We start from the raw sequence: 26,469 nt of genomic DNA on the forward strand, positions 1-26,469 counted from the left end.
GGAGGGGGGGTTGGGGGGGGAGGGGAGGGGGCAGATGTTGGTAAATATTCTCAATATAATGGGCTAGAAATCTTGTGGGCAAGGTTCAAAAACATAGCCAAACCCATAATATTTAGGGGTTTTTTTTCTGGTTATTTGAGACAATTTTATGGCTATGTGCCTATTTGCAAAATCCAGGCCATCTCCTCCAACCTTTCTCTCTCTCTTGATATTCCTCAAATCACGAGTACCCACAGTCCCAGGGGACCCAGTCCTCCATGTTCATGGCCCCTCGGACTCAGTCCCGTCTCTTTGGGAGTGATTATGTAGTAGAGCTGTATTACAGGGCAGCACCTTGTCCCCGTAAGTGGAATGTTCAAAGAATTTTCGTAGTTCGCTTGGACAGTTCTTCTGTATGAAGCTTCATGTTCAGTAAAATGAATCTGTGCACTTATTCTCTAAGGCTGATGTTATGTAAAATAAATTTATTTTAAATGATATCTGGCATTAGACAAAGTACCATGCTGACTGAGTAAATGTTATTCTAGATCAGTGGTTCTCAACCTTCTGGCCCTTTAAATACAGTTCCTCATGTTGTGACCCAACCATAAAATTATTTTCGTTGCTACTTCATAACTGCAATGTTGCTACTGTTATGAATCGTAATGTAAATATATGATATGCAGGATGGTCTTAGGCAACCCTGTGAAAGGGTCGTTCGACCGCCAAAGGGGTCACGACCCACAGGTTGTGAACCGCTGTTCTAGATTCAGAAATATGCATGTTGGGGATGATAATAATTTAATGAAATTTCAGGATATAAATAACAAATAATTATTCATTTTAAATAGGACTAGAAATATATTATTAAGATAAAGTGAAGGCAATTGTGTGCTTTGGAAAATCAGTTGAAAAGTTGAATTTAACTAAGAAATGTACTCCCCCAGATTTGTACTTTTAGAAGATTCTGTGTACTTTTTGTACAATTCAGTACATAGTAAAGTTACTGAAAAAAAATTCATGACATTAACACTATTTAAAAAGTTATGTTGTCCTTTTCTTAAGAAATCATTTATAAAACGTAAGTGTTCTATGAATTATAAATGCCATAAAACTCTGGCTGCTTTACATTTTGGGGACTGAAGTATCAGAGGGTCAATATCCTCTTTCTCCCACCTCTGGAAAAAACCATCTCTTTCTGATATATCATTAAATGACATGAAAAATTTCAAGCAAATAAGATTATGTGGGGGGAAAAATAAATGTCACCATTTTTTATTTTTTTTTATTTTTTTTTAATTAAATCTTTATTGTTCAGATTATTACATTTGTTCCTCTTTTTTCCCCCCATAACTCCCCTCCTCCCAGTTCCCGCCCTACTCTCTGCCCTCACTTCCCACCCACTGTCCTCATCCATAGGTGCACGATTTTTGTCCAGTCTCTTCCCGCATCTCCCACACCCCTTTCCCCCGCAAGAATAGTCAGTCCATTCCCTTTCTATGTCCCTGATTCTATTATGATCACCAGTTCATTCTGTACATCAGATGATTTATTCACTTGATTCTTAGATTCACTTGTTGATAGATGCATATTTGTTGTTCATAATTTGTATCTTTACCTTTTTCTTCTTCTTCCTCTTCTTAAAGGATACCTTTCAGCATTTCATATAATACTGGTTTGGTGGTGATGAACTCCTTTAGCTTTTCCTTATCTGTGAAGCTCTTTATCTGACCTTCAGTTCTGAATGATAGCTTTGCTGGGTAAAGTAATCTTGGTTGTAGGTTCTTGCTATTCATCACTTTGAATATTTTTTGCCACTCCCTCCTGGCCTGCAAAGTTTCTGTTGAGAAATCAGCTGACAGTCGTATGGGTATTCCCTTGTAGGTAACTGGGTTTCTTTCTCTTGCTGCTTTTAGGATTCTCTCTTTGTCTTTTGCTCCTGGCATTTTAATTATGATGTGTCTTGGTGTGGTCCTCTTTGTATTCCTTTTGTTTGGGGTTCTCTGCGCTTCCTGGACCGGTAAGTATATTTCTTTCACCAGGTGGGGGAAGTTTTCTGTCATTATTTCTTCAAATAGGTTTTCAATATCTTGCTCTCTCTCATCTTCTGGCACCCCTATAATTCTGATGTTGGTACGTTTGAAGCTGTCCCAGAGGCTCCTTACACTATCTTCGTATTTTCGGATTCTTTTTTCATTTTGCTTTTCCAGTTGGGTGTTTTTTGCTTCTTCGCATTTCGAATCTTTGACTTGATTCTTGCACTCCTCTGGTCTGCTGTTGGGTGTCTGTATAATATTCTTCATTTCAGTCAGTGTATGCTTAATTTCTAGTTGGTTCTTTATCACAACATCGAGGGTCTCATTAGATTTCTTGAGGATCTCAGTACATTTATCGGCGGTCTCACCAGTCTTTTCGAGGGCCTTACTAAGTTTATCGGCAGCTTCTAGACAGTTCTTGAGAGACCTTAAAAGTGTGGTTTTGAGCTCTATATCTTCCATTTCTGACATTTGCTTCCTGTTTCTTTGTCTCCACATTTTTTTATCTTTTCTTGGTGCACCCCCTAGTGGTCTTTGTGCGGAGTCTTGTTGTAGTTAAGCCTTGATTGTCGGCAATACCAGGGGTGATTTGACCTCCAGGCTAACTGGCTATGAGAGTCCGCTGTGTCTGCAGTAGGAGAGCTTCTGTGCTGGATCTCTAGGGCGGTGCTAATCTAGCGTTTTCCTGAGGCTATCCAGCAAATGGCTCTGTGCAGGGCTTGGGCGGGGCGGGTCCCTGGGGATCTACAAGGCGGGCGGAGCAAGGAGTTATGGCTGCTCTCAGTTCCGTCCCTAGGGGCTCTGCCTCTCAGAGTCCCAGCAACCGCTGCAAACCTCGGAGAGAAAGCTGCCTTCGAGTTCCGACGGAAGCCAGACAGTCCCGCTTCTCCCGTTTGAGTCTGGGTCCCCAGAGACTCGCCGGGATCTGGAGCTCAGAGTCTGAAACTCCCTCCCGATTGAAAACAACAACTGCGCCCTCCGCCTCCAGCCCGCTCCGCGCGCGCGCACTCCGCACCTGAGTATTTCACTTCAGCACTGCGCCTCCTCTGAGTCTGGGTATGATATTCTCTTTCCTCCTAGTTGTAGAATTTCCACTCAGCCAGCCTTCCTGTGGTTCTGGATGGTGTCCGTTCTGTCCTTTAGTTATATCTCTGAAGTGGTTGTTCGAGGCAGCAATCTCTGGCGTTAACCTATGCCGCCATCTTGGTTTTCCTCCCTCAAATGTCACCATTTTTTAAATTGAGTATACTGATAGGTTTGCCAAACACAATTGAGAAAAAAAAATAACTTCAGAATAAATGACCTGTCCCTTTAAGTATACTTAAAACTTTTTGTTTAGAGAGCAGTTTTCTCCAAGATATTACTAATATTTTAATCAAGTGTTAAGATCTTTTTTTATTTCTGCTAATATGTGCTGTGACTATTTTTATGTATTTATTAATCAAGGAAAATGACATTTGTGGAGTTTATATCTCAAACTGTGTTTTATCTGTTTATTTTTAGTTTTTGCATTGGCACTCTTTCCAGGCAGTTTTCTTGGCAACTGTGGTATTGCTTCTGCCTGTCATGTGGTTTTTGCAACTAGTATGTTTCTTTATATTCCCCATCACAACTTTTTTCTTACAAATGCTCTAGCTCTTGTATCTAGCCCTTAACTTATATATTTTTCCTACAGTATTTTAGTCAAAATTCTTTTCCTAAACATAAATGTATTTTATGAGAATTTTGGCAATGAATTTTGAATAGAAAAGTATCTGACTGTACTAGAAGTCTTTGTCTTTTCAACCCACCTCTACCCTTCCTGGTGTCATTTCTTACACCAGGGTGGGACATTTGGATCCCACTCCAATAACCAGGATTTGCTTTTTATACTATGTTCCTTGTATACCTGGCATAAGAGAACCTGGAGTACCAGGGGCTGTCCAAGGAGACTGTGGCCAACCAGTTTGCTAGAGTAGGAAAGCCAGTACATATGGAATCAATTTCTCTCTGACCATAGTTCTACAGCCCGCAGATGAGTGAATCTTGGCAGGAATAGGAAACCTCTGGGAGTGCTAGTCACAGACGAGCTCGGGTTCTGCAGGAGCTTGTGCTGTCATCATGAAAGGAAGTGATTCGACCTAATTTGGGGGCTGGCTCAGCAGACATTGTTCAATCATTTCTCAAAAATGAACATGCCAGGCAGTAGGTAGAAGTGGGGGTCAGGGAAGGAGGCATATGGGCTGTAATGGTAAGCAGAAGCCATCATGGAGATTTACATGGTACAATAAGAGTGAATTTGGGGCATTTGACTAAATCAGGAGTATGGGTGAGGTGGAATCACAGAAAATTTCCCTGAAAAAACATTTGAGCTAAGATCTAAAACCTCGATATTCAAAATGTGGTCCATACATGGATGATTTGTCTGGGCATCACTTGAGAGGTTGTTAGAGATGCCGATTCTCAGGTATCACCCCGGACCTCCTGAATCAGACCCTGCATTTAGTATAAGACCACCAGGCAAGGCATGTGTACACTGAAGTGTGGGAAGCGCTGATCTAAAGTCCCAGTAGGAGTTGCAGTGAGGGAATGAAGGGGTGCTGGAGTGTCCTAGGCAGAGGGAACTGTGTGTACAAAGAATGTATCTTACAGGAGACCTGGCTATGCTCTAGGGACCCAGAAGATGGGAGCCCAGGGATGGGAGAAGGTGGTGTCATGGCAGCCAAGAGAGGAGTGTTTCAAGAATATGGGAGTAGTCACCATTGCAAGAGCCAAGAGAAATGTCGAAAAATGGTTGGTGAATTTAGCAGATTTGTAGTTAATTGCTGAAGAGCTTTTTTGGTTTAGTAATATAGGTGCAAGCCAGTATGTAGTAGGTTGAAGGGGAGAGGTGAGCAAAAGAGACAGCTAAAATTCTTTCTTTTATTCAGTACATTTGCTGAGTATCTTTATATGCTAAGCAATGAAAATGTACAGATGAAAGAATAAGCCCTGTAATAGTGATACATGTGTAAGTAGCCATGGGAGTACATCAGTGAAATAGTTAAATAAGGAGTGTGTGTGTGTGTGTGTGTGTGTGTGTAGATAAATTATCATGATTCTTAACCACTCTTTTTACAAAGCTGTGAATCTAGTTCTCATTCTCTTTGACTCATGCCATCTGTGATAAATATTTTTTTTTAATTTTATGGTAGTATTTGAATATTATTTCTCCTGGACCATTATTCCCCATGGTAATTGGTTAAAAAAACACACACAATATTTATAAACACACTGATTGTTTTTATTATCTTTGGTTTCTGAGTTTCTTTCACCAGCAAAATGAAGAGGGGAAAATCCCTACACTTTTCTGCACACAAAAATGTAAGAAAGAAAAACCTAGTATCACTATCAAATAGTATACTGTTATAGCATCTTATTTTCTATTATTTGTAATGATCTGTTACTGATTTTCTACTCATAAGCTATTCTTCCTGGAGAATTTATGCCATAATTCTCTATGTCCAGTTACATAATCTTTATCAAGGGGTTAGTATTTTAGATGAGATTCATAGGTTTAAATGCTTGATGTTAGATTGGCCTCCTGTATGATTATTAGAAAATTATTTTTCATCCATTAAAATAAGACCAGAATTTTTAAATAGATGTTGGGTTTTTGTCTACTAAGTACTTTTAAAAAGTATTACATATATTTTTCAGGTAGTTGCCTGAAAACAGAAACTTGTTTTCCTTTTAAAAACTACATCTGAAAATGTCTTTTAACATTTTGTTTTGGATTGGTTCAACAGCAAATTTCATTTTAAATGTATAGTTAGTATATACGTATTCATTTACAAGTTAACATTTAGTACAGCTGATTCATTTACTCATTGAACTGCCACTTACCATTAAATAGCTTATTATTTAATGTGAGAAATCAGATACAGAATGGGGAGAGTTTTTTAAAAATTAGAATATAAAGGATAGAGAAATATTTTTGATGCAAAAAATGTATTAATTACTTTGAATGCCTACATAGGCATGTTGTCAGCATGTTGTCAACTCTCTGAAAGAAGGTAAGCATTGTCTTCTGCCTTCTAGAAAGATGCAATTTAGATTTCAGTGGCGTGGAAGTAGGACACAATATGATGATGATAGGTAATTGAATATAAACTGTAGATTAAACTCTTATATTCCCAGAACAACCTCATAATGTAGATCAGAATTATCTTTTCCATTTTATAGGTGAGGAAATTCAACTTAGAGGTCAAAGTAATTTGTCCAAGGTCACATAGTTAACACAGGAAAAGACAGGATTAAACCCAAGTCATTGTGACTTGATGTGCCATTCATATAGCCACCATATTATATGATAACATAAATGTATGATATCACAAATAGCAGAAATGCAACAAAAAATTGATAATTGCCTTAAGAAGCAAAATTGAATTTTTATAGAGATTTAAATGAGTGGTAAATTGCATCTACTTAGGGAAGAAAAGACTTCATTATTTTGCAAATGCAAATTAAAGTCAACTAATATAATGTACACTGTATACTGCATTCACATAGAAAGCTTTCACTCTCCGTTTCATGAATGGTTTAATGAATCATAAATAGACAGAAGGGTGGTTCTCAGCACCCAGCTATGAATATGCATTACTGTTTTAACCACAGTTACCATTAATCAGACTAGAATATTCAAATTATTCTAGATGGTGACTAAAACAATGAATATAATATTTGCCCTCTAAAAGATGTTTCCTAAAGCATGCCAGTTTTCTGAATGTAGCTTTGTTAAATGACTGGTTGAATCTTTGCCTTAAAATTGCTTCTTCATAGCATTAAAACAAATACAATAAGGATGTTAAAGTCGTATTCAAATGAGGAAACCATGATTTACTTTGTGTGTATAATTTAAAATAATTATCTCATGACTTTTAATACACAGCTTATTTCATTTGAACTTGGAATTTGAAGTTTCAAGCAACAGAAAATAGAGTCTATTAGGAAGGCTAAAGAAAGGCATTATTTATCTCAGAGAATAAGCAAGACCAGGAAATAATTTTTCAGAAATGTTAAATATCATGCTTCTGATTCTGTGATAATTTTATGTTTCACAAAAATAACAAGGATCATTGTTTGAGGATGTAATTTGACTCGATTTGGTTGGCTTTCTGTATATATACATTGTTATGATACTAAAATAGTGGTAGTGTGTTTGCTTTGGAAGCACATATTAAAATTGAAATGATGCAGAAGATACTAGAGGGGCCTCAATGTGAGGAAAACATGAAATTTATAAAATAGTTCACATTTATTTTTTGGAATTTTATATTTGTAGATAAGGAAGCTCAATGTCATCAAGATGATAGTTCTCCTCAAATAAATCAACAAACCCTAGGCAATTCCAATAACTTTCCAGTAAGAATTCTAATCACACCTAAAGAGTTTATTTTAAGGCTTATATGAAGGACAAAGGGCCAAAAATAGCCAGGACAATTTTTAAGAAATTTGAAGGTTGTGAATTCGTTAAACACTAAGTGTGATGGTGTTACATTTTCTGCCCATAATTTTGTTAAAATTTGAAATGTCTAACAATTGAATATTGCTGACTTTGTAGAAAAGGGAAGATTTTCTTCTGCTCATAGAACAAGTTGATTCTACCAGTTTGGACAGTATCCGGTAAAACTATGACTTAACTATTCCATGCTAGGGAAACACATACCTGTATGCAGGAGACATTTATGAGAATGCTTACTGTAACATTCAATACTAGTTAACAGTAGAAGGGACACACAAATTGTAGAATAGTCAATAGAATACTATCTGGCAGTGAAAGTAAATGAACTAGACTTACCTGCATCACCATGGACAAGTCTAAAAATGTTAATTAACAGAAAATACCAAAGGGACCTAATATAATACTAATTACATGTTCTTAAACATGTAAAAGCAATACTACTGTTTAGGGGTGTCTACATGTGTGATAAAAGTAAAGGGACATAGATTGTAATAATAGATACCGTATTCGAGGTGTGGTATGCTTTAAAGAATGGAAGATCAATCAGAAAATGGTACACTTTATAACTTAGGATGGGGAGAGGATTGCTTTATTATTCTTTATACCTTTTCATTGAATTTTTTCGGTGAATAAGTATAATTGAAACTTTAAAAACCAGTTGTTATTAGATTTTTTTAAAGTATTGTTGATTCATTCAAAATTATTAGTGTTGCAGTGAGGTTGCTTTTCTTATTCACTCATAAATTTCACTTGATTGCTCTTGTACATGCAAAGAAGGGGCAGCTTTCTGAGAGGTGCACAGATGGCTTTTTCGAGATTTAACGTGGGTGAAACTAAACCAAATATGGCTTTCAAAGTCTAACTTCCATTTTTTTCATGAGGTAGTACTTACTTGAATATAAAATATTATTTTAAAATACATCATTATGTGATATCAGCTATTAACTGCCTCAGAATTTAGATTCTCACACACATACACCTTTTTTTGGGCAAAGAGTGAAGTATAACTGTTTGTTTCCACCCTAGTCATGTCAGCATGCTGCATAAATTATTCTTGTTGAATTCTATAAGAAAGAGATCATAAGAATGAATCCGCCGAAACCGGTTTGGCTCAGTGGATAGAGCGTCGGCCTGCGGACTGAAAGGTCCCGGGTTCGATTCCGGTCAAGGGCATGTACCTGGGTTGCGGGCACATCCCCAGTAGGAGATGTGCGGGAGGCAGCCGATCGATGTTTCTCTCTCATCGATGTTTCTGACTCTCTATCTCTCTCCCTTTCTCTCTGTAAAAAATCAATAAAATATATATTTTTTTAAAAAAAAAGAATGAATCCCTTAGTCTGTACCCCTTTGAGGTGTAACAGTAGGATTCACACAACAATTAATACCTACTTGTTTTCCTTTTTTAATTTACAGAAAGTTTTGTTATTATTATATTTGACTAGACCAGAGGTGGGGAACCTTTTTCTGCCAAGAGCCATTTAGATATTTATAACATCATTTGCAGGCCATACAAAATTATCAACTTAAAAATTAGCCTGCTATATTTGGTCAAACATTTAATAAACTCACCCCTAATGTCTTGGCATGGCCAAACCAAATGATTTTGTGGGCCTTATATGGCCCGTAGGCCAGACATTTCCCACCCCTGTTCTAAACTATCAGCAATAATACATACTTGTAGCATTTTTAGTTTAATATCAATGCAAAAGAGAAAGCACTAATTTTATTTCACTGATTACCTACTCTACCGCTCATCCCCAACAATTCTGGTCAGAACTTTATCATTAATCAAGACTTGTCTGATGGAGTACACTATTCTAGATTAGCGTGGGGCATTAGGAGACAGAGCTTCTTTAAGGAATTTATTGTTTATGTTTGCCTAATTATGTCAGAAGTGAAACATAGAAAGCCGTTTTTGTACAGATCTTATTTGTCCTTGTCGTGTCCTACCCACTCGTGGCTTCAAAATTAATAAGCTTCTGTAGAGATAAGAATAAAGATTAAAGACAAAGACAGACAGATTTGTGACCTCAGCTGTCTTTTCCAAGGGGAGTGAATTAATCATTCAGATATTCCAGTTGATAGCTGCATAGGGATGTGTTTATCAAGTCCTGACAAAAATGAAATTTCTAATGTTGTTTGAAGAAGAAAAATCAAAGTTCTATGTAAAACCTTATCCACAAAGCCTGAAGGTTTTCTCTTTGAGAAAAAGATTCTTTATTTCTCCCAGGGACAAACAGAGGCTTTCTTAGTTCTGCAAATTTGGTTTGGGAGACACAGATTTCACATGACATTCTCTCATTTTATCCTAGAAAACTTTTGAACCAATCAGACTTGATCAGGTGGATATGTCCTTAGAAGGATACACTATGCACTGTGGCAATATACAAAATGGGAGAGATGGGATTCTCTCCTTCAGGATCAGCAGCCTTTTGTTCCTAAAAATTTTAGAAATAGAAAATGGATTCTGTATGGTGGGCCTGTGATAACCCCGTACAGATGACTCTAGCTCTTGTTTCTATTTCCCCCATCTGTCTATCCACTTCTTGGTTAGCACTGGCTTTTGATCTCAAGGAAGGAACCAAAGACAGAGCAACACTCTGAGTCACTTCTGAAAGACAGACATCCTCTCCCTGTCAGGATTCTCAGATGAACTCAGTGACTGTCTGAGTCCTTTGTGCTAATGGTAAACTCAGTGTAAAGCCTCCCACTCTTTGGCCACCACTTCCTCTAGTTCTCCAATTTTGATAATTCCCGAGAGGCTTCTAATTCATTGAATTTCCTGCCTTTTTACTGCCCACCACCTGTCTGTGTCTCTCCTTTATGTGGCTTACATTCTATATTTCATCAGTACAGCCATGCTCTTGCCTCTTTCTTCCGTTATTGTACTCACCAAAAAAAACTTTAACCTGGTTAAATCTGTGTCTCTGCTTCATCTATGCCTACACCTAAACAACTGATTTTGACTAGGCAGTCATGCTGACTGATCTCACCTTAAATTTATTTACACAAAGCTCCAGGGCACTCAGTATTGCCTACCCAACCTGTTTACCTAGCAGTTTTTGCCTCACTATCTTGTGACATCAAGGCTCTCTATAGTCTCCCCATCAGTACGCATTTGTAATGTATTTCCCATCATTAAAAAGGCAAATGACATTTGATCCCTCTTCCCTTTCTAGCTCTTCTGTTGCTCTGTTGCTCCCTTTTATAGCCAACCTAGAGGCCCGGTGCATGAATTTGTGCACATTGAAAGGAAATTAATTGGAAGAAATATTTTAATACCGCTATTCACCCTTTCTCTATAATAGAAGTGTCAACCAAATTCACAATCAACAATGACAGATGGAAACACACGCGTGTGATTGGCGCCAGCGAGGGCTTTATATAAATAGATAATCTTGCTTAATTAGACATGCTTTCTGATTTAGCTAAACTTTTTCCAGCCCAGTGAAGCACACCAACTTCTCTTGGAATTGTCAGCAACACAGCAGTAAATATCAACACAAAGCAGATTATTATTGTAGATCACACAGGGAGAACAAAGGGTAAAATATATAACTGCAGCAGTGTTTGACTATATTCTGCACAGTGAGAAAACCTGAAGTCATTTTCAAGGTCCATCATGTCTTATTTCTTTTCATTCGGGTCAAGTTTCTAAGCTTTCTAAATCTCCGTTTTCCAGCTAATGAAAAGAAAATAGGATTCCACTGAGTCTCCCATCTACCTACTCCAGGAGTTCTGTGAGGATCAATTGAGATGAGGCACGGGAAAAAGCTTCACAGACATTTGGTTAAAGTGTAAAATGTTTGTACCTGGCTATAAAGCAAGTCGTGTTCCTGGGCTGAAGAAACTGCAGGGAGGCTAGTTGCTAGGGAGAGGAAGCTGGGCGTTGATACGTGGTGTCATTACCCACCACTCACAGCAACCATTTCCTGGCTAGGCTGGGTTGCATTTTGTGCCATGGGGTCTCGGCAGCATTGGCTGCAATTTGGTGGGGTGTCGCTCCGGGGTGGTGGTGGGGCCTGTATCCCACTTGGGGGAAGCCGAGTGTTGCTTTGTTGGTGCCAGGTCCATGGTGCTGTTTCTTTGTAAATGGCCAGCAGCTCCTGCATTGAGTGTCTGCCCCCTGGAGGTCATTGTGCATCATAACAACCAGTCAGAGGGACACTTAGTATATTAGCCTTTTTATATATCGATTCCCCCAAAGAGTTGCCGATATTCAGTCTTGATTTCTTCAGTTTCCACTTTTCTGAATTAACTTGAATTAAGCTTTTGTCCCCACCAACCTACTCATGTCAAGGTCCCAGTGACTCATCTGAATCAGCCTCTCTGTACTTCGTGGTCCTGGCGATTATTCCCTTCTCCTTGTAACTCTTTTCTCACTTGGCTTTTGGGCCACTACCCCTCCTATCTCACACATCACTAGTCACTATTCCTGCTCCTTCTCTCCCTGTTTCTAAAGTCCTTGCAACTCTTCTCTGTTTGCCTCCTCCATGGCTGACCATAGACCCATGGCTGTAAATGTTTATATGCTGAGCACCCCAACTCCAACAGACAAAAACTCCTGTACTTGGGACCTTTCCATACCTTGTCCTGTGCACTTCGTCATCTGCCTAGTTATTTGTATCTTTTATATAAACTAGTGTATATATCCTAATAACTCTCCACAACCTCACCACAGAAATCTAGAATCCTATGTTTCCAAATACATTCATGACTTTGTCCCTTGGAAGTTGAATAGGCATTTCAAATTTAAAATGCCCAAAACTTATTCTCCATCTTCCCATTAAAAAATGCATCATCAATGGAGCTACATCTTAATATAACAACTTACCCAGCTTTGTTTTTCTTTATAACCTTTGTCACTACCTGATATTGCATCACATATTTACATATTTATTTTTCTAGTTCATCCACTGGAATGTAACCTTATGTCAACAGGATCTCTTTTGTTTATTCATTCCTTATAGTAGGCAGTAAAGATGGCCATGTCCCCATCCCCCAGAATCTCGGAATATGTTTCCTTTTATGGTGAAGGAGACTTTGCAAATGTGATAAAGTTAAGGATCTTGAGCTGGGGAGACAATCTGGATTACCCAGGTGGACCCAAGGGTCCTTATAAGGGAAATATGGAGGCTTGGGAATTAGAGGAGATACGACAATGGAAGCAGGGATTGGAATAGGTCCATGAGCCGAGGAATGTGGAAAAGGCAAGGAACACATTTCCTCTAGAGCCTCTCGAACAGTGGTTCTCAACCTGTGGGTCGCGACCCCTTTGGGGGTCGAACAACCCTTTCACAGGGGTCGCCTAAGACCATCAGAAAACACATATATAATTACATATTGTTTTTGTGATTAATCACTATGCTTTAATTATGTTCAATTTGTAACAATGAAAATACATCCTGCATATCAGATATTTACATGACGATTCATAACAGTAGCAAAATTACAGTTATGAAGTAGCAACGAAAATAATTTTATGGTTGGGCATCACCACAACATGAGGAACTGTATTAAAGGGTCACGGCATTAGGAAGGTTGAGAACCACTGCTCTAGAAGGAACACAGCTCTGCCAGCACCTTCATTTTAGCCCCATAAAACCTGCTTTGGACCTCTGACCTTCAGAACTTGAAGATAGTAAATTTGTGTTGTTTGAAGCCAGTAGACTTGTAATTTGTTATAGCAGTGGTAAGAAATTAATGCACTTCTGTATCTCTGGCACCTATAATTTTCCTGGCATGTAGGTGATGATTCTGTCTTAAATGCCTCTGCAGAGACACAGTGGGGGAGCAGTGCAAGTGGTTATCACTTAACTACAATGATTCTGTTTGAATGAGTGGTAAATCGTCATTATTTCAGTATAGAGGTTATTGAAGTTTCTAATCCCTATTTTAAATGTTATTTTTAAAAATAAATGATCCATTCTTTCTTTGAAAAATAATCTTTGCTTTTATTTTTCCTAGGCAAAAGATATTTTTTTTTGTTATCCTAGTCTATTTCAGGCAGGCATTTTATAAGTCTCTCTGTGTGTAGTGATTTAGAAATCTCAGAATGTCAGGAATGGAAAGGACTTTAAAGGGCATTCAGTTGAATTTCCTGATCTAATGTTTGTGTATTTCTCACAATATCCCTGACAAGTGACCATCCCAAGTCTATTTTAGAACCTTCAATGCTGGGAAACTCACTTTAGCTGGAAGGGTCAAGACCACTCTGGATAGACTTTTCTGACTTTTGTCTGTTTTGTTCCCTACTTCAAGAATTAAACCAAGAGTAGAAATGTGAGGTTTTAGCCAACACTGACTTATTTAAACCCATTTATTAAAGATATATCTGAGATTTAAGTCACTGATTATCTTTACATGTGAAATGCCTACTTTTGCCTTCACATTTGTCAGAAAACCCTGATGCTTTTCGATCAGAAATCATCAAATATGATTTTAGGGGATAAAAACTAAGCACTGATTGGTAGTTAAGTGATAACCGCTTGCATTGCTCCCCCTTTGTGCCTCTGTGGATGCAATTAAGACAGAAATTTTTAGTAGAGGATGATAGTGATTTCACCTTGGGTTTATACTTCTCTCCAAATACTATCAGTTATTTCTATTTTGTGAATGGCTCAGCTGATGTAGGACGTCCATTGAACAGTTCAATAAATGTTGAGCCCTGTCTGTGTCTCATGCACTATGTTATGAGAAAAAAAGATGATAAACATTTGGCTCATGCTCTGTAAGATAAGAGAGTATGCCTTACTACTGTAGTTTAGTAAGGAATATAGACATGTAGACACAAATATAACAAGGAGTTATAAATGCTCTTCTGATGGCATGAACAAAGACTTCTGGGAGTCAAGGGCAACAGTGATTAGTTCTGCCATGCCAGCCCTGACATTCGGAGGGTTGGAGGTAGAAGAAGGAGCAGAAAAGAGAGGAAGAAAGGACATAAATATAACATGTAAGTGCGCATGTAATTGAGCCCCACACTATCTTGAATGGACCATTGTTAATAATATAAATACTAGTAGTTTACATGTGGAGACCCTGATTACAGTGTTGAATGGTTAATTTCCTAATAAAAATTTGCTTTCAAATGCCACAATTTTCACTTTCTACTGATGCATTAAAAGAATTCATTCTCTATTATAAGTGACATATGAAAAATTATTCATTAAAATTAACCATGGCATTTAAACAACCTGTTGAGAGTCATTTGTTCACAGAAGGTCACAGGTTTTATATGTAGCTCTCAGGATTATCGGAGCTGTTTGCATCAGTCAGCTCTGTATTTTTTTTTTACACTATTTCGTATGTTCAGATGGAAAGGGAAGCTTTTTAGCCTGCAGAGATAAGGATTTCTCAGCCACTTAGACTCATTCCTGCATTTGGTGAGGGTGCGTTTCCCAACTTTGAGGTGGCAGCTATGGCTTACGCAAGAAGAGCTGACTTGTTCTCCACTGTAAGTTGAACACCTGCCATCAGAGGCCTTTGTTGCATAAATTAATGAATGAATTCTTTTTTTAAATATATTTTATTGATTTTTTACAGAGAGGAAGGGAGAGAGATAGTTAGAAACATTGATGAGAGAGAAACATCGATCAGCTGCCTCCTACACACCCCTCACTGGGGATGTGCCCTCAACCAAGGTACATGCCCTTGACCGGAATCAAACCTGGGACCTTTCAGTCCGCAGGCCGACGCTCTACCCACTGAGCCAAACCTGTTGCGGCTTGAATGAATTCTTGGTACTCCACTGTACTTCAAGTGTCAACAATAAAAGTAAGAGATGAAGGAACACGGTGTGATTTGGCTGCTTGTGTTTCTTGTTTATGCAGCAGTTCAGTCAGTGTGCCAGGCACTGCCGGGGATCTCAGCCTTGTTCTGTCTTCCTTCTCTCACCACAGCAGAGAACGCGCCAGTGCAGGCTTCACATCCTATTCAATCTAACCCTGGCAAATTCTTCGTATGATGGCATACTCAGTAAGCATTCACCCAAACAATGAGTATTAGCAACTTTGAAATTGGGAGCAGCAGGTACTGAAGCCTCATTTGCCGGATCCCTAATAATAGCCCAAAATTTTAAACATATTTTTTCCTTCCTCAGTTGTTTTGTGTTGTTGTTTTTTTTTATGAATGAGTGCATTGAAACTTCCCAAGGTTCTACATCTCACTCCTTCCCTGTATAGACAGGATGTAAAGGCTGGGTTGGTTGGTGAGAAAGAATCTCCTAATATCTAGATTCCAAAACCTTTGAGAGACAAAAAGACAGATATGTCATTTGGCTAATGTGGGGTGGAGATCTATCCCCTTTTCTTCTCTCTGCCTATGCTCTTTCCCCTTTTTTCAACTCCATATGTCATAAGATATTAATGTATTTGTTGTTGGTCACAGCAAGAAAACCACTATTAAGGTGTATTGAAGTTTAGACTGTGATCTTAAATCTTCTTTTTGCCCTTCCTTCACTAACTGCCCTGACTGCAAACCACAGAGTTTAATAGCTGATTGTTAATTAGATTGAGGGTTTTCCTAGGAACAGCTGCAGGTGCTACTACAACACGACTATATTTGCAGCCATGTGTGCACATACTTAGGTATGTTGTGATTGTGTAAAGAAAGACTGTCTTGGTTATAGTTTGGTTTTCGTATGTGAGAGTGGTAGTAAAATCTGCATGTTAGTGGCTAACATATTATAAAATTTTCAAGTTCCTGCTAAGTCCAGAGGATGCAGTGTTGAGAAGAGAAGGTGTAGCTCAGTCTAGTGAAGGAGACAGTAAGACAAGGAACAAATATATAAACACAAACTCTGATCAGCTCTGGCAGAAGCATCAGGATGCCTTGGTAGAGAAGGGAAAGGCTTCAGGAGGGGGTCAGGGACTGCTGTTCTGGAGTTGTGACAATCATGCTGAAATGGAGCGAACAAAAAGATGCAGTCGTGGTAGGAAGGCAGAGAAGGCCAGTGCAGGCAGAGAAGAATTGTTTGTTTTGGGGGATGGTTGTGCATGGCCATCCCGGCATTGTTCACAGGCAGTGAAGTGGCTGCTGGGATCAAGAATGCAGACAGTGATAGTGAGGCAGGGCTTCTGGGCGAATCCTTTGTATATTCTGCGCTCTGTTTAAACCTGCTGCTGTTTCAGTCTTTGCCACTAGCCAGTAGCTGGGCAGGTAAGTAGTTGCTGTATGTTATTTCCTGGTTCCTTTAGCTCAGAGAATGAATAGGTAGAGGTCATGGGTGCTTCTGGGTATGTCTGATGAGAAGCATCTAAAATCCTTTAGGGTAACTTGTGTTTTCATGATCCTGTGCTTGATGAGATTCTGCTTCTGGACATTTTAAGGACAATGTTAGCTTTTCTTTCTCGTGTGGAGCTGAGTAATTGCAAGTGATAGTAATGGGATTGTTTTGGGGTGTGGGTTTTAATGAGTGCTTCATCCCCTAAAAAGGCATTCTCTCACAGATATTTTAGGTTCACCCTCTAACATTTCAGGCATATCACAGATGTGGAAAATTTGGGAGTACAAAGCATAACTTCTAAGAGACCAGGATGAATTTTAGAGGTAAATATAGCCTGCTAGACAATAAAACAAAAATATAAGTTAATCTCTGAGGAAGAAAAGATATCAAAAGACTGAAGGCACCAGAAGCTAAACTTCAGGGGAGCAGGGTCTGGGGTTGTGCTGCCCACTGTTAGGTCCTCGCCACTCAGAACAGTGCCTGGCACGGAGTCGGCTCCAGAAATGTCCATTGAGTGAACAGACTAGAAGACCCTGAGTAGATGCACGTGGCTAAGTAGACGTACTAAAATGCATTTTATACATATTTTAAAAATAAGCTTGAATTCTGAATGTGGAATTTGACTTTGTTTTTATTGTTGTCAACAAATGGTGAATTAATAAGATTATGAGAGAGAGAAACTTGAAAGTTTTTACTTTCTTAAAAAATGATTAGAAGGATCATGGGGAACAGTGGTGTGATCCCAAAGTTACAGTACTCAGAGTCCTAGCATCTCTTAGATTAGTTGTTTCCTATGCCTTCCCTGCCTGTGTGCCCTTGAATAAATGATTTAATCTGTATCTCTGTTTTCTCATTTATGAAGTGGGAATAATAGTAGAACCTTCCTAATAGGATTATTGTGAGGATTAAACCAGTTAAGATGTGTAAAGCAATTGAAATAGTTCACGTGCGCATATATGGTAAGCTCTATAGCAGTGGTTCTCAACCTTCCTAATGCCGTGACCCTTTAATACAGTTCCTCATGTTGTGGTGACGCCCAACCATAAAATTATTTTCGTTGCTACTTCATAACTGTAATTTTGCTACTGTTATGAATCGTCATGTAAATATCTGATATGCAGGATGTATTTTCATTGTTTCAAGTTGAACATAATTAAAGCATAGTGATTAATCACAAAAACAATATGTAATTATATAGTTGTTTTCTGATGGTCTTAGGCGACCCTGTGAAAGGGTCATTCGACCCTCAAAGGGGTCGCGACCCACAGGTTGAGAACCACTGCTCTATGTACTCTAAAGTTAGAAAATTTTACTTCTGTGTTTTCTTTTAATACTTTTATAGTTTTTTCCTTATGTATAAGTCTATGATCCATTGTATTATATGGATAAATGAATTAATTTTGTGAATGAGTTAACTTTGTATATGATGTGAGGTAAGGGCCCAAATCCATTCTTTTCCCAGCACCATTTGTTGAAAAAACAATGTTTGTCCCATTAAATTGTCTGGCACCTTTGTCAAAAATCAAATGACCTTAACTGAAAGGTTTTATTTTTAGACTCTGATTTGTAATCCATTGATCTGTATGTCTATTTTTATGCCAGTGCCACACTGTCTTGAGTACTGTAGTTTTGTAGTAAGTTTTGAAATTAGGAAGTATGAGTTCTCTAACTTTGTTATTTGGTTCTATGGTGGCTATTCTGGGAACCTTGTATTGCCATATAAATTTTAAGATCAGTTTGCCAATTTCTTTTAGAAAGGCAGCTGGGATTCTGATAAGGATTGGATTGAATCTGTCTATATTAATTTGGGGAGTATTGCCATTTTAACAATACTAAGTCTTGTGGTCTATGAACATGGAATACGGGACGTCTTTCCATTTCTTTAGATCTTAGTTTCTTTCAATGATGGTTTATAATTTTCAGTGTACAAGTCTTGTACTTTTTTTATTAAATTTATTTCTAAGTACTTTTTTATGCTATTGTAAGTGGAATTGTTTTCTTAATTGTATTTGCAGATTGCTCACTGACATATTTTGAGGGTTTTTTTCTGTGTCTTTATTTTATTGTGGTAAAATATACATAACATAAACATTTTAACCATTTCTAAGTGTAACTCACTGGCATTAAGTATTAACAATGCTATGTAACCATTCCCAGTATCTATTTTAAGAACGTTTTCATCATTCCAAACAGAAACTCTGTACTCATTAAACAATAGGTACATAACTCCACATTTCCCTCCTCCCAGCTCATAGTAACCTCTACTCTACTTTCTGTCTCTCAATTTGCTTAGTCTAGATACCACATGTATGTAGAATTATACAGTATTTTCTTTTGTCCTGGCTTATTTCACTTAGAATAATGTTCTTAAGGTTCATCCATGTTGTAGCATATATCAGAATTCCATTAATGTTTATGGCTAAGTAGTAGTCTGTTGTTTATACATTTATCTGATGATGGATATTGGGTTGTCTCCATCTTTGGCTATTTTGAATAATGATACTATTCACATTAGTATACAAATATCTGTTCAAGTTCCTGCTTTCAATTATTTTAGATATAAACCTAGCAGTCTAATTGATCATATGGTAATTCTATGCTTAACTTTGCGAGGAACAGTGAAACTGTTTTTACAGGAACTGCAGTATTTTATATTCACACCAGCAATACATGAGGGTTCCAGTTTCTCCACATCCTCACCAATACTTGCTATTTTCCACTTTTTAAAAATAATAATCACCTTAATGAATGTGATATTTGATTAAGTATTAGAGTGCATCTTACAATCTTTTAATGATGGAATAGCTAATCCCTCAGACAAATACATGCAAAATGCAGTCCATTGAAAAAAAAAATCAAGGAAAATTGTGAATTTTCTGTGTTTATTTTTAGCTTTATTTCCTTGTTATAATTGTAATTTCCATACTTTGTCATAGTTGAAGATAAACAATTAAAGGAAAGCTGGGCTTTTAGGAGAATATTGAAAACTTTTACGTATATATCATTTTAATGTTTGGGCAATGTAACAGTTTCTCTTCTTTCTATGATGCCAAAGACAACGGACACTGTTGTTAGAACTCTACCAGACAAGGATGAAGAGCTGTGCAAGTATTTCTTGAATCCTTCTTTAATGTCAGCAGAATATCCACGAACAACCTTGAAAAAGAAATCAGAAGACATAAGCGACCTCCCTTCTGAGAGTCAAAGAAGCATACCACTCGCTGTGACTGAAGCTTTAGAGCATATTATGGAACAGCTCAATGTTTTGACACAGGTGAATTGCTTTGCTTTGTACTGGAGGGCAAGAGATGAGGAACATCCTGGTTACAGCAAGCTCTAGAATTAGCAGAATAGGGGAAAATTCTTTTTTCTTAGAAAGGCAAGCTCAAGGTGGCAGTCAGAGTCAGTATAACAAGGAATGCTCTGCTGAGCTGCTCTAGCAAGATCTTGTGGAGATAAAGTCAGAGCATCTCTCTCTCTCTCCTCTCTCTCTCTCTCTCTCTCTCTCTCTCTCTCTCTCTCTCTCTCTCTCTTTCTCTTGCTCTCTCTCTCTCTCTCTCTCTCTCTCTCTCTCTCTCTCTCTCTCTCCTCTTCTCTTCTCTCCTTCTCCTCTCTCTCTCCCGTATCTTGCATCCAGGGGCCAGAAGGGAGCAGTAGAGACTATGAAGAATAGAGGTGGCAGCATTTTGATCTGGGCAGTAGAAGTTTTGATATGTTCAGATTAGGACATTTTCAGTGGCGTATTTAGGGCCATAAGACAAATGTATTGGGATTAATTATTTCTGGTTAGAAAGAACTATTGGCAGTGTTTACAGTTCTTCACTCTGAGGATATTCTTGCTATCCCCTATTTCCAGAGCTGCTTGCATTGACGCTGAGTTCTCCTGCAGGTGATGGGGTTTGCATTCCCGTTTTAGAATCTTACCAGTTTACTTTTGCGAAGAAGGAACACCATGGATGTTAATATACCAAAAGTCTTCCAACTCTTGGTCAGGAGATATAGATGTCATTTAAGGGGAGTGTTGTGTGGAAACCACCAAAGGTTTCTCTTCCAGCTTTGCTGATTCAGTGTTTCCTTTGAAGAAGTTTTCTGTAGTTCCTCTTTGATACATAGACTAAGAACACCAGTATTCGTCAGAGCGGACGTGTCACAGTTATAAGAAAGGAGGCTTTAATGTGATCTAGAGATGTCCATTACTTTTCCAGAATAAATATTTTAAGTTGTAATAGGTCTTACATAGAAATAATCTAATTCTGTTCTCAGCCCTGTCTGTATATTATAATCACCTGGGTAGTTTATAAGCATTCAGATGTCCTATTCTCATCTCCAGAGAATTCATTTACATTGGTCTAGGATAAGGTCTTTCAATCACCCCATATGATTTTGTATGAAAGCCAGGGTTTAGAGCCACTAACTACAGAGTAAAAACATTCAGCTCCCTGCAGAGTCCATCCGGCTGGCGCTTGTTCCCACATTGCCACGACTGCCTGAGCTGCCCTATTGCGTGCAGGGTGGAGTCCTTAGCATCTCTCCTGCGTGAATCCCTTCATTCTCCACGCTTTCAGCTTCACAATCCATTTCTACTTCCTTTGGCCTGATTCACAGATAAATGATTCACTTTCAGCTTTATTGAATGTCTGAAGATTAAAAAAAAAATTTTTTTTATCTTCAGTTTTGAAGAGCTGGCTGGCTTTTACGTATGAAAGTGGTTAAAAGCAGGCACAGCACACTTGCAAAACACGAACAGTGAATCTGTGGGCCAGTACCAAGTAACACAGACATGTTCTTACTCACTTTATTTACAGATGACTGGACTTCTAACTCAGCTGCAGTGTTACTAACTATCTTTACTGAACTATAATTAGAAATAAATTAAAATGAAATTATGTTTAGATGGTAGATAAATGGAGTCTATTGTTAAAGGTGTTGATAATATTTTTAACAGCTTTAGCATGTGGAAATGTGAAAATGTATGTAAAGTATCTGATAAAATGCTTGACTCAGTAGGCACTCAAAAAATAGCAGAATATATTACCACCATCACTGTTATTTTTAACTAGTCATGATCTGTAGTATCAAGTATGAAAGCAAAAATTATAAATAATGACAGTTTTAAAAATTGGTTACCGCCAAAACCGGTTTGGCTCAGTGGATAGAGCGTCAGCCTGTGGACTGAAAGGTCCCAGATTCGATTCCGGTCAAGGGCATGTACCTGAGTTGCGGGCACAACCCCAGTAGGAAATGTGCTGGAGGCAGCTGATTGATGTTTCTCTCTCATTGATGTTTCTAACTCTCTATCTCTCTCCCTTCTTCTCTGTAAAAAATCAATAAAAATATATTTTAAAAAAAAATTGGTTACCTTCAAAGGATAATAGGGCACTAATTCATTATCTTGAAACTTGCTGCTGAAATAACCAAGCATTTACCCAGCCTTTCCCCTATGAACTCTACCACTGCATAACCAAATAGTAGATGAGGGAAATGCCTCTTATTTATAAATTATCCTAACTAATATATTTTTATCTTTTTTTAAAAATATATTTTATTGATTTTACAGAGAGGAAGGGAGAGAGATAGAGAGTTAGAAACATCAGTGAGAGAGAAACATCTATCAGCTGCCTCCTGCACGTCTCCTACTGGGGATGTGTCCACAACCAAGGTACATGCCCTTGACCAGAATCGAACCTGGGACCTTTCAGTACGCAGGCCGACGCTCTATCCACTGAGCCAAACCGGTTACGGCAACTAATATATTTTTAAAGATGGAATTAAAATATCATCATTTGCAACTCCCAAGAATTAAAGAGCTCTCAGCATTGAGTAGTTACTAACATTATGAAAAGAGAAACAACCAAACCTTAGTAATGTGCCTTCTAAAGAAAGAACAGACCACCACTTATAGTCTTACCAAGGGATCTAGCCCAAGTCTTATCAGCCTTTCTAAAGTCCAGACTGGTGGGAACTCTGCCTTCACATGGCCTGAGCCTGACAGAAAACAACTTGTAAAGAAAAGGAGGGGAAGGGATAGCAGCCTATCCTATATAATAAAAGGCTAATATGCAAATTGTCCCCTCGACCAGGAGTTAGACCAGTTCAACCAGGGGCGGGGCCAGCTGGCCAACCACCCTCGGCCCCTCCCCCCAGCCAGCCCCGCCCCCAATCCCCCCTCCTGAGGTCAAGGGCAGGGCCCTGATCGGTCCCTCCACCCTGATTGGGGTGGGCTGGCCGGACCCCACCTGTGCACGAATTCATACACCAGGCCTCTAGTTGATTAATAAATGATGAAATGCATATCAACTCTTGAAAATAGGTAGGACAAAATTAAAGTGTCTAGGGATATACACCCAAAAAATAAAATGATAAAGAAATAAAAGAAAGTAATACTGTAATGGTCAGGATAGTAACTGTTAAGAGGGTAGGCAGGAGTGGTGATTCTGACAGACACCTGGAAAGGCACCTGGGTGGCTGGCAGAGTTCTAGTGCTGGACCTGGGTGCTGATTAGAAGAATGTTTTTCTCATGAGAATTCATTGTAACACGTGCTTTATGCGGCTTCCTGAATCTGTTTTATCCTGTATAATAAAAGGCCAATATGCAAATTGACCAAACGGCCGAACGACTGGTCGCCATAAGGTGCACTGACCACCAGGGGGCAGATGCTCAATGCAGGAGCTGCCCCCTGGTGGTCAGTGTGCTCCCATGGGGGAGCGCCGCTCAGCCAGAAGCCCTGAGCCGGGCTCACGGCTGGCGCATCAGTGGTGGCAGGAGCCTCTCTGTCCTCTGCAGCAGCACTAAGGATGTCCAACTGATGGCTTAGGCCCGCTCCCCACTTTACATGGGGAGCGGGCCTAAGCCGTCAGTCAGACATCCCCCAAGGGCTCCCAGACTGTGAAAGTGCACAGGCCGGGCTGAGCGACCCCCCCCTCCCACCCCCAAGTGCACAAATTTTGTGCACTGGGCCTCTAGTTTTATAATAAAAGTTGTTTTAAAAGATGTAAAAGACTGAAGATGAAGTCAATATCACAAAAAATTAGATTTCCCAAATTTAAGAGTAGTCATTGTGTGTGTGTGTGTGTGTGTGTGTAGTCATATACTTATTTATTAGCTGAGGGGTTAGACTAGCAAAGATTCATCATTTCCTGTATGCCTGGCACTAGCTGAGACATTTTTGATGCATCATTTCATTCAGTCTTCCTAACAACCCTTTGAAGTGCTATTATCATCTTTGGGGCATGAGAACTAGAGGCAATCATTATGGTTTTTTCAAAGTAAACTAGGTTGTCAGCTGTCTAAGGTGGTATAGATATGATCTATCATTGACTGTGATAGAATGACCAATGATGGCATTAAAAGTAGCATCTGGGCTAGGCATGTGACATTGTACCCCCACCCCACTCCCCATACCACTTAGATCTCCGCATGTCGCCTCTTTCCTGGCATCGATGCTTTGGAGGATCTTTTCTGTTTTTCCTCAAATGCATCAGTTTTTGTTTTTTCTTCAAACTACTTGACAGTGCTTTGCCCTGGAGTAGAGCCAGAGGCAGAGCAAGTTCTGGGGCCCATTTTTGAGCCAACTTCCTGGCAAAAGGGTAGGCATTCTAGTTCTAAAAGAATCTCCTCTGCAGAGATTATCATCATTGTCCTCATCATCATTGATTATTTTGTTCTTTTTGCAGACTGTTTCAATCTTGGAGCAGCGATTGACTTTGACAGAGGATAAACTGAAAGACTGCCTTGAAAATCAGCAAAGGCTTTGCAACGCCATGCAACACAAAATGTAAATAGAAAAGTGTGAGCAGAGGCACGTTGAATGAGCGCATGTGTACATACACAGGAAGGCGGTGCGGGAGTCTCCGGGACACAACCATGCGCTAATCATCATGGCGTTTCTTACAAGAGTGAGCAACAGAAGAAAAGGCATAATAAATGATGAACTTAAATTCACAAATCAATGTCAAGGACTGTTTCAAATCATTACCATTTATGATTGCAGTAATAAAGTGATATGCATTCAAGTGGCTCTGTATTTTCCCCATATTATTCTGAATGTCAGTTTTCATTTGTAGTGTAAACCCCACCAGAAAAGTAACCAGATCTTTGGGTTGCATTGTTAAATCATTTCAGATTAACCATGTTCATGCAATTCCTTAAAGCAATTAATGTATTTTTTTAGTGAGCATTTTTAGGGTGAAATAACTCACCTCTAAAATAGCATCCTATATGTTCAAAGAAAACATTTATCCTTTCTTACCAATACCTTGAAAAGATGACTGTATAAATATTTCCAAAATACAGAATTTCCACAGCAAGAGTACATTTATTTTAATTAGCAACAGTACATGTATGACATAGGTCAGTGGGCTTTTATTTAATGTATGTTTTATATTGTTTATCTTTGACCAACCTGAAAGAAAATGAAGTTAAAAATATGTGGTGAAGCACACAGCTTTCTTTCATAGCTGAATGCAGTGAATGATTTGAGTTGTATTTTAACTTGTAATCCCAGTTTACAAAGATTATGTTACTGTGATTTCATTCAGCTCAAAAGCCAGAATGATGCAGCAGCAATACTTACAGATATACACCATGTATGTTCATATGCTTCAGAAATGTTGCTTAGTATGATTTTGGCAGCTGAATAATAGGTACTTTAAAAAATACATTCATTAAATGAATTGTGATTTGAAACTAAATGAAAATGAGCCAGGTGTGCTAAAAGATCTTGGATACAAGTTAAGAATTTTGTTTTAGCTTAAGCAAAATAAGAGATTAAATTGGAAAAAAAAGCAACATGAATTTTAGCTTGCTTTTCTGTTAACCTATATCAAGGACAAAGAAGGTGTGAGAAGATGGTCTGTAGGTAACATGGGGAAAATGCTATGTATGTGTTGGAAAACAAGAAAAAGTGAAGTCCTATTTATGTAGGTGTCTGTCTATATGTAGAAATTTTTCTCAGAGCAACTTCAGTTGTATCAGTGAGGTGGTTTTTTATTATCTCATGTTTTAAGTGCCTTTTTATATCATATATAAACTTCTAGACATTTTCAAGAGTCTGTAAACTAAGTGGCAAGTATTTTTATAAGCTCATTGAGAAGACTAAGAAATGAAATGTCATACTGGCTTTGTTCACTCTTTTTTATGCTTCAAACAATAAAGACATTTTACCCATAAAAAATGTTGTTCCTTTCTTTTTTGTTTTAATGATTGAAACCTGGAAATACTAAACTTGTTATTATCTGGCTGATTCCATTTTAATGTGCATAACAGCCTCCTGGAAAACCTGTCAAAACGGTTTCCTGGGCCGCATTCCCAGAGTTAATGATTCAGTAGGTCGCTGGGGCCAATAACGTGCATCTCTAAGAAGCTCACGGGTGAGGCAGATGTTTGTTGGCCTGAAGCCCACACTTTAGAAACCATTGATCTAGCTATAGCCACTGCTTACAGCATGCTGCTGCCACACATTTCATAGTCATCACAGGCCTTTATGAGTAAAATGCCTTGAAACTTTTTCAAGAGAGTCATTTAATTCCCACCCCCCACCCCATTTTTTAAGCTTTTGCAGATTCTCCTTGCTGTTTACAGGATTCCAGCCCCTCATCTTTTCTGACTTGTATATTCAGCTGCCTGATGAACATCTCCACTTAGAAGATTAGTAGGCATCTCTAAATATGTCCAAAACTCAACTCTACTGCCCACAGTCCCGCCTCCCCCACCAGCCAGTTCCTCTCTAGTCGTCCCATCTCAATA

General features: G+C 38.6%; 1 protein-coding gene across 1 annotated transcript in view; it reads left to right on the forward strand.

The window, feature by feature from the left end:
* The window catches only part of POC1B (POC1 centriolar protein B), a 110,678-nt gene extending 84,781 nt beyond the window's left edge, over positions 1–25,897 (forward strand). The window contains exons 11-12 of the mRNA XM_081083321.1: positions 19,779–19,997; positions 24,399–25,897. Coding sequence (XP_080939447.1) covers positions 19,779–19,997; positions 24,399–24,503 — 324 coding nt within the window. The 3' untranslated portion in view covers positions 24,504–25,897. The remainder of the gene's footprint in view (positions 1–19,778; positions 19,998–24,398) is intronic.
* The last annotated feature ends 572 nt before the right edge of the window (positions 25,898–26,469 follow it).

Source organism: Myotis nattereri, assembly GCF_964212035.1.
Source record: "Myotis nattereri genome assembly, chromosome: 2".
In the NCBI taxonomy this organism is placed as follows: Eukaryota; Metazoa; Chordata; class Mammalia; order Chiroptera; family Vespertilionidae; genus Myotis; species Myotis nattereri.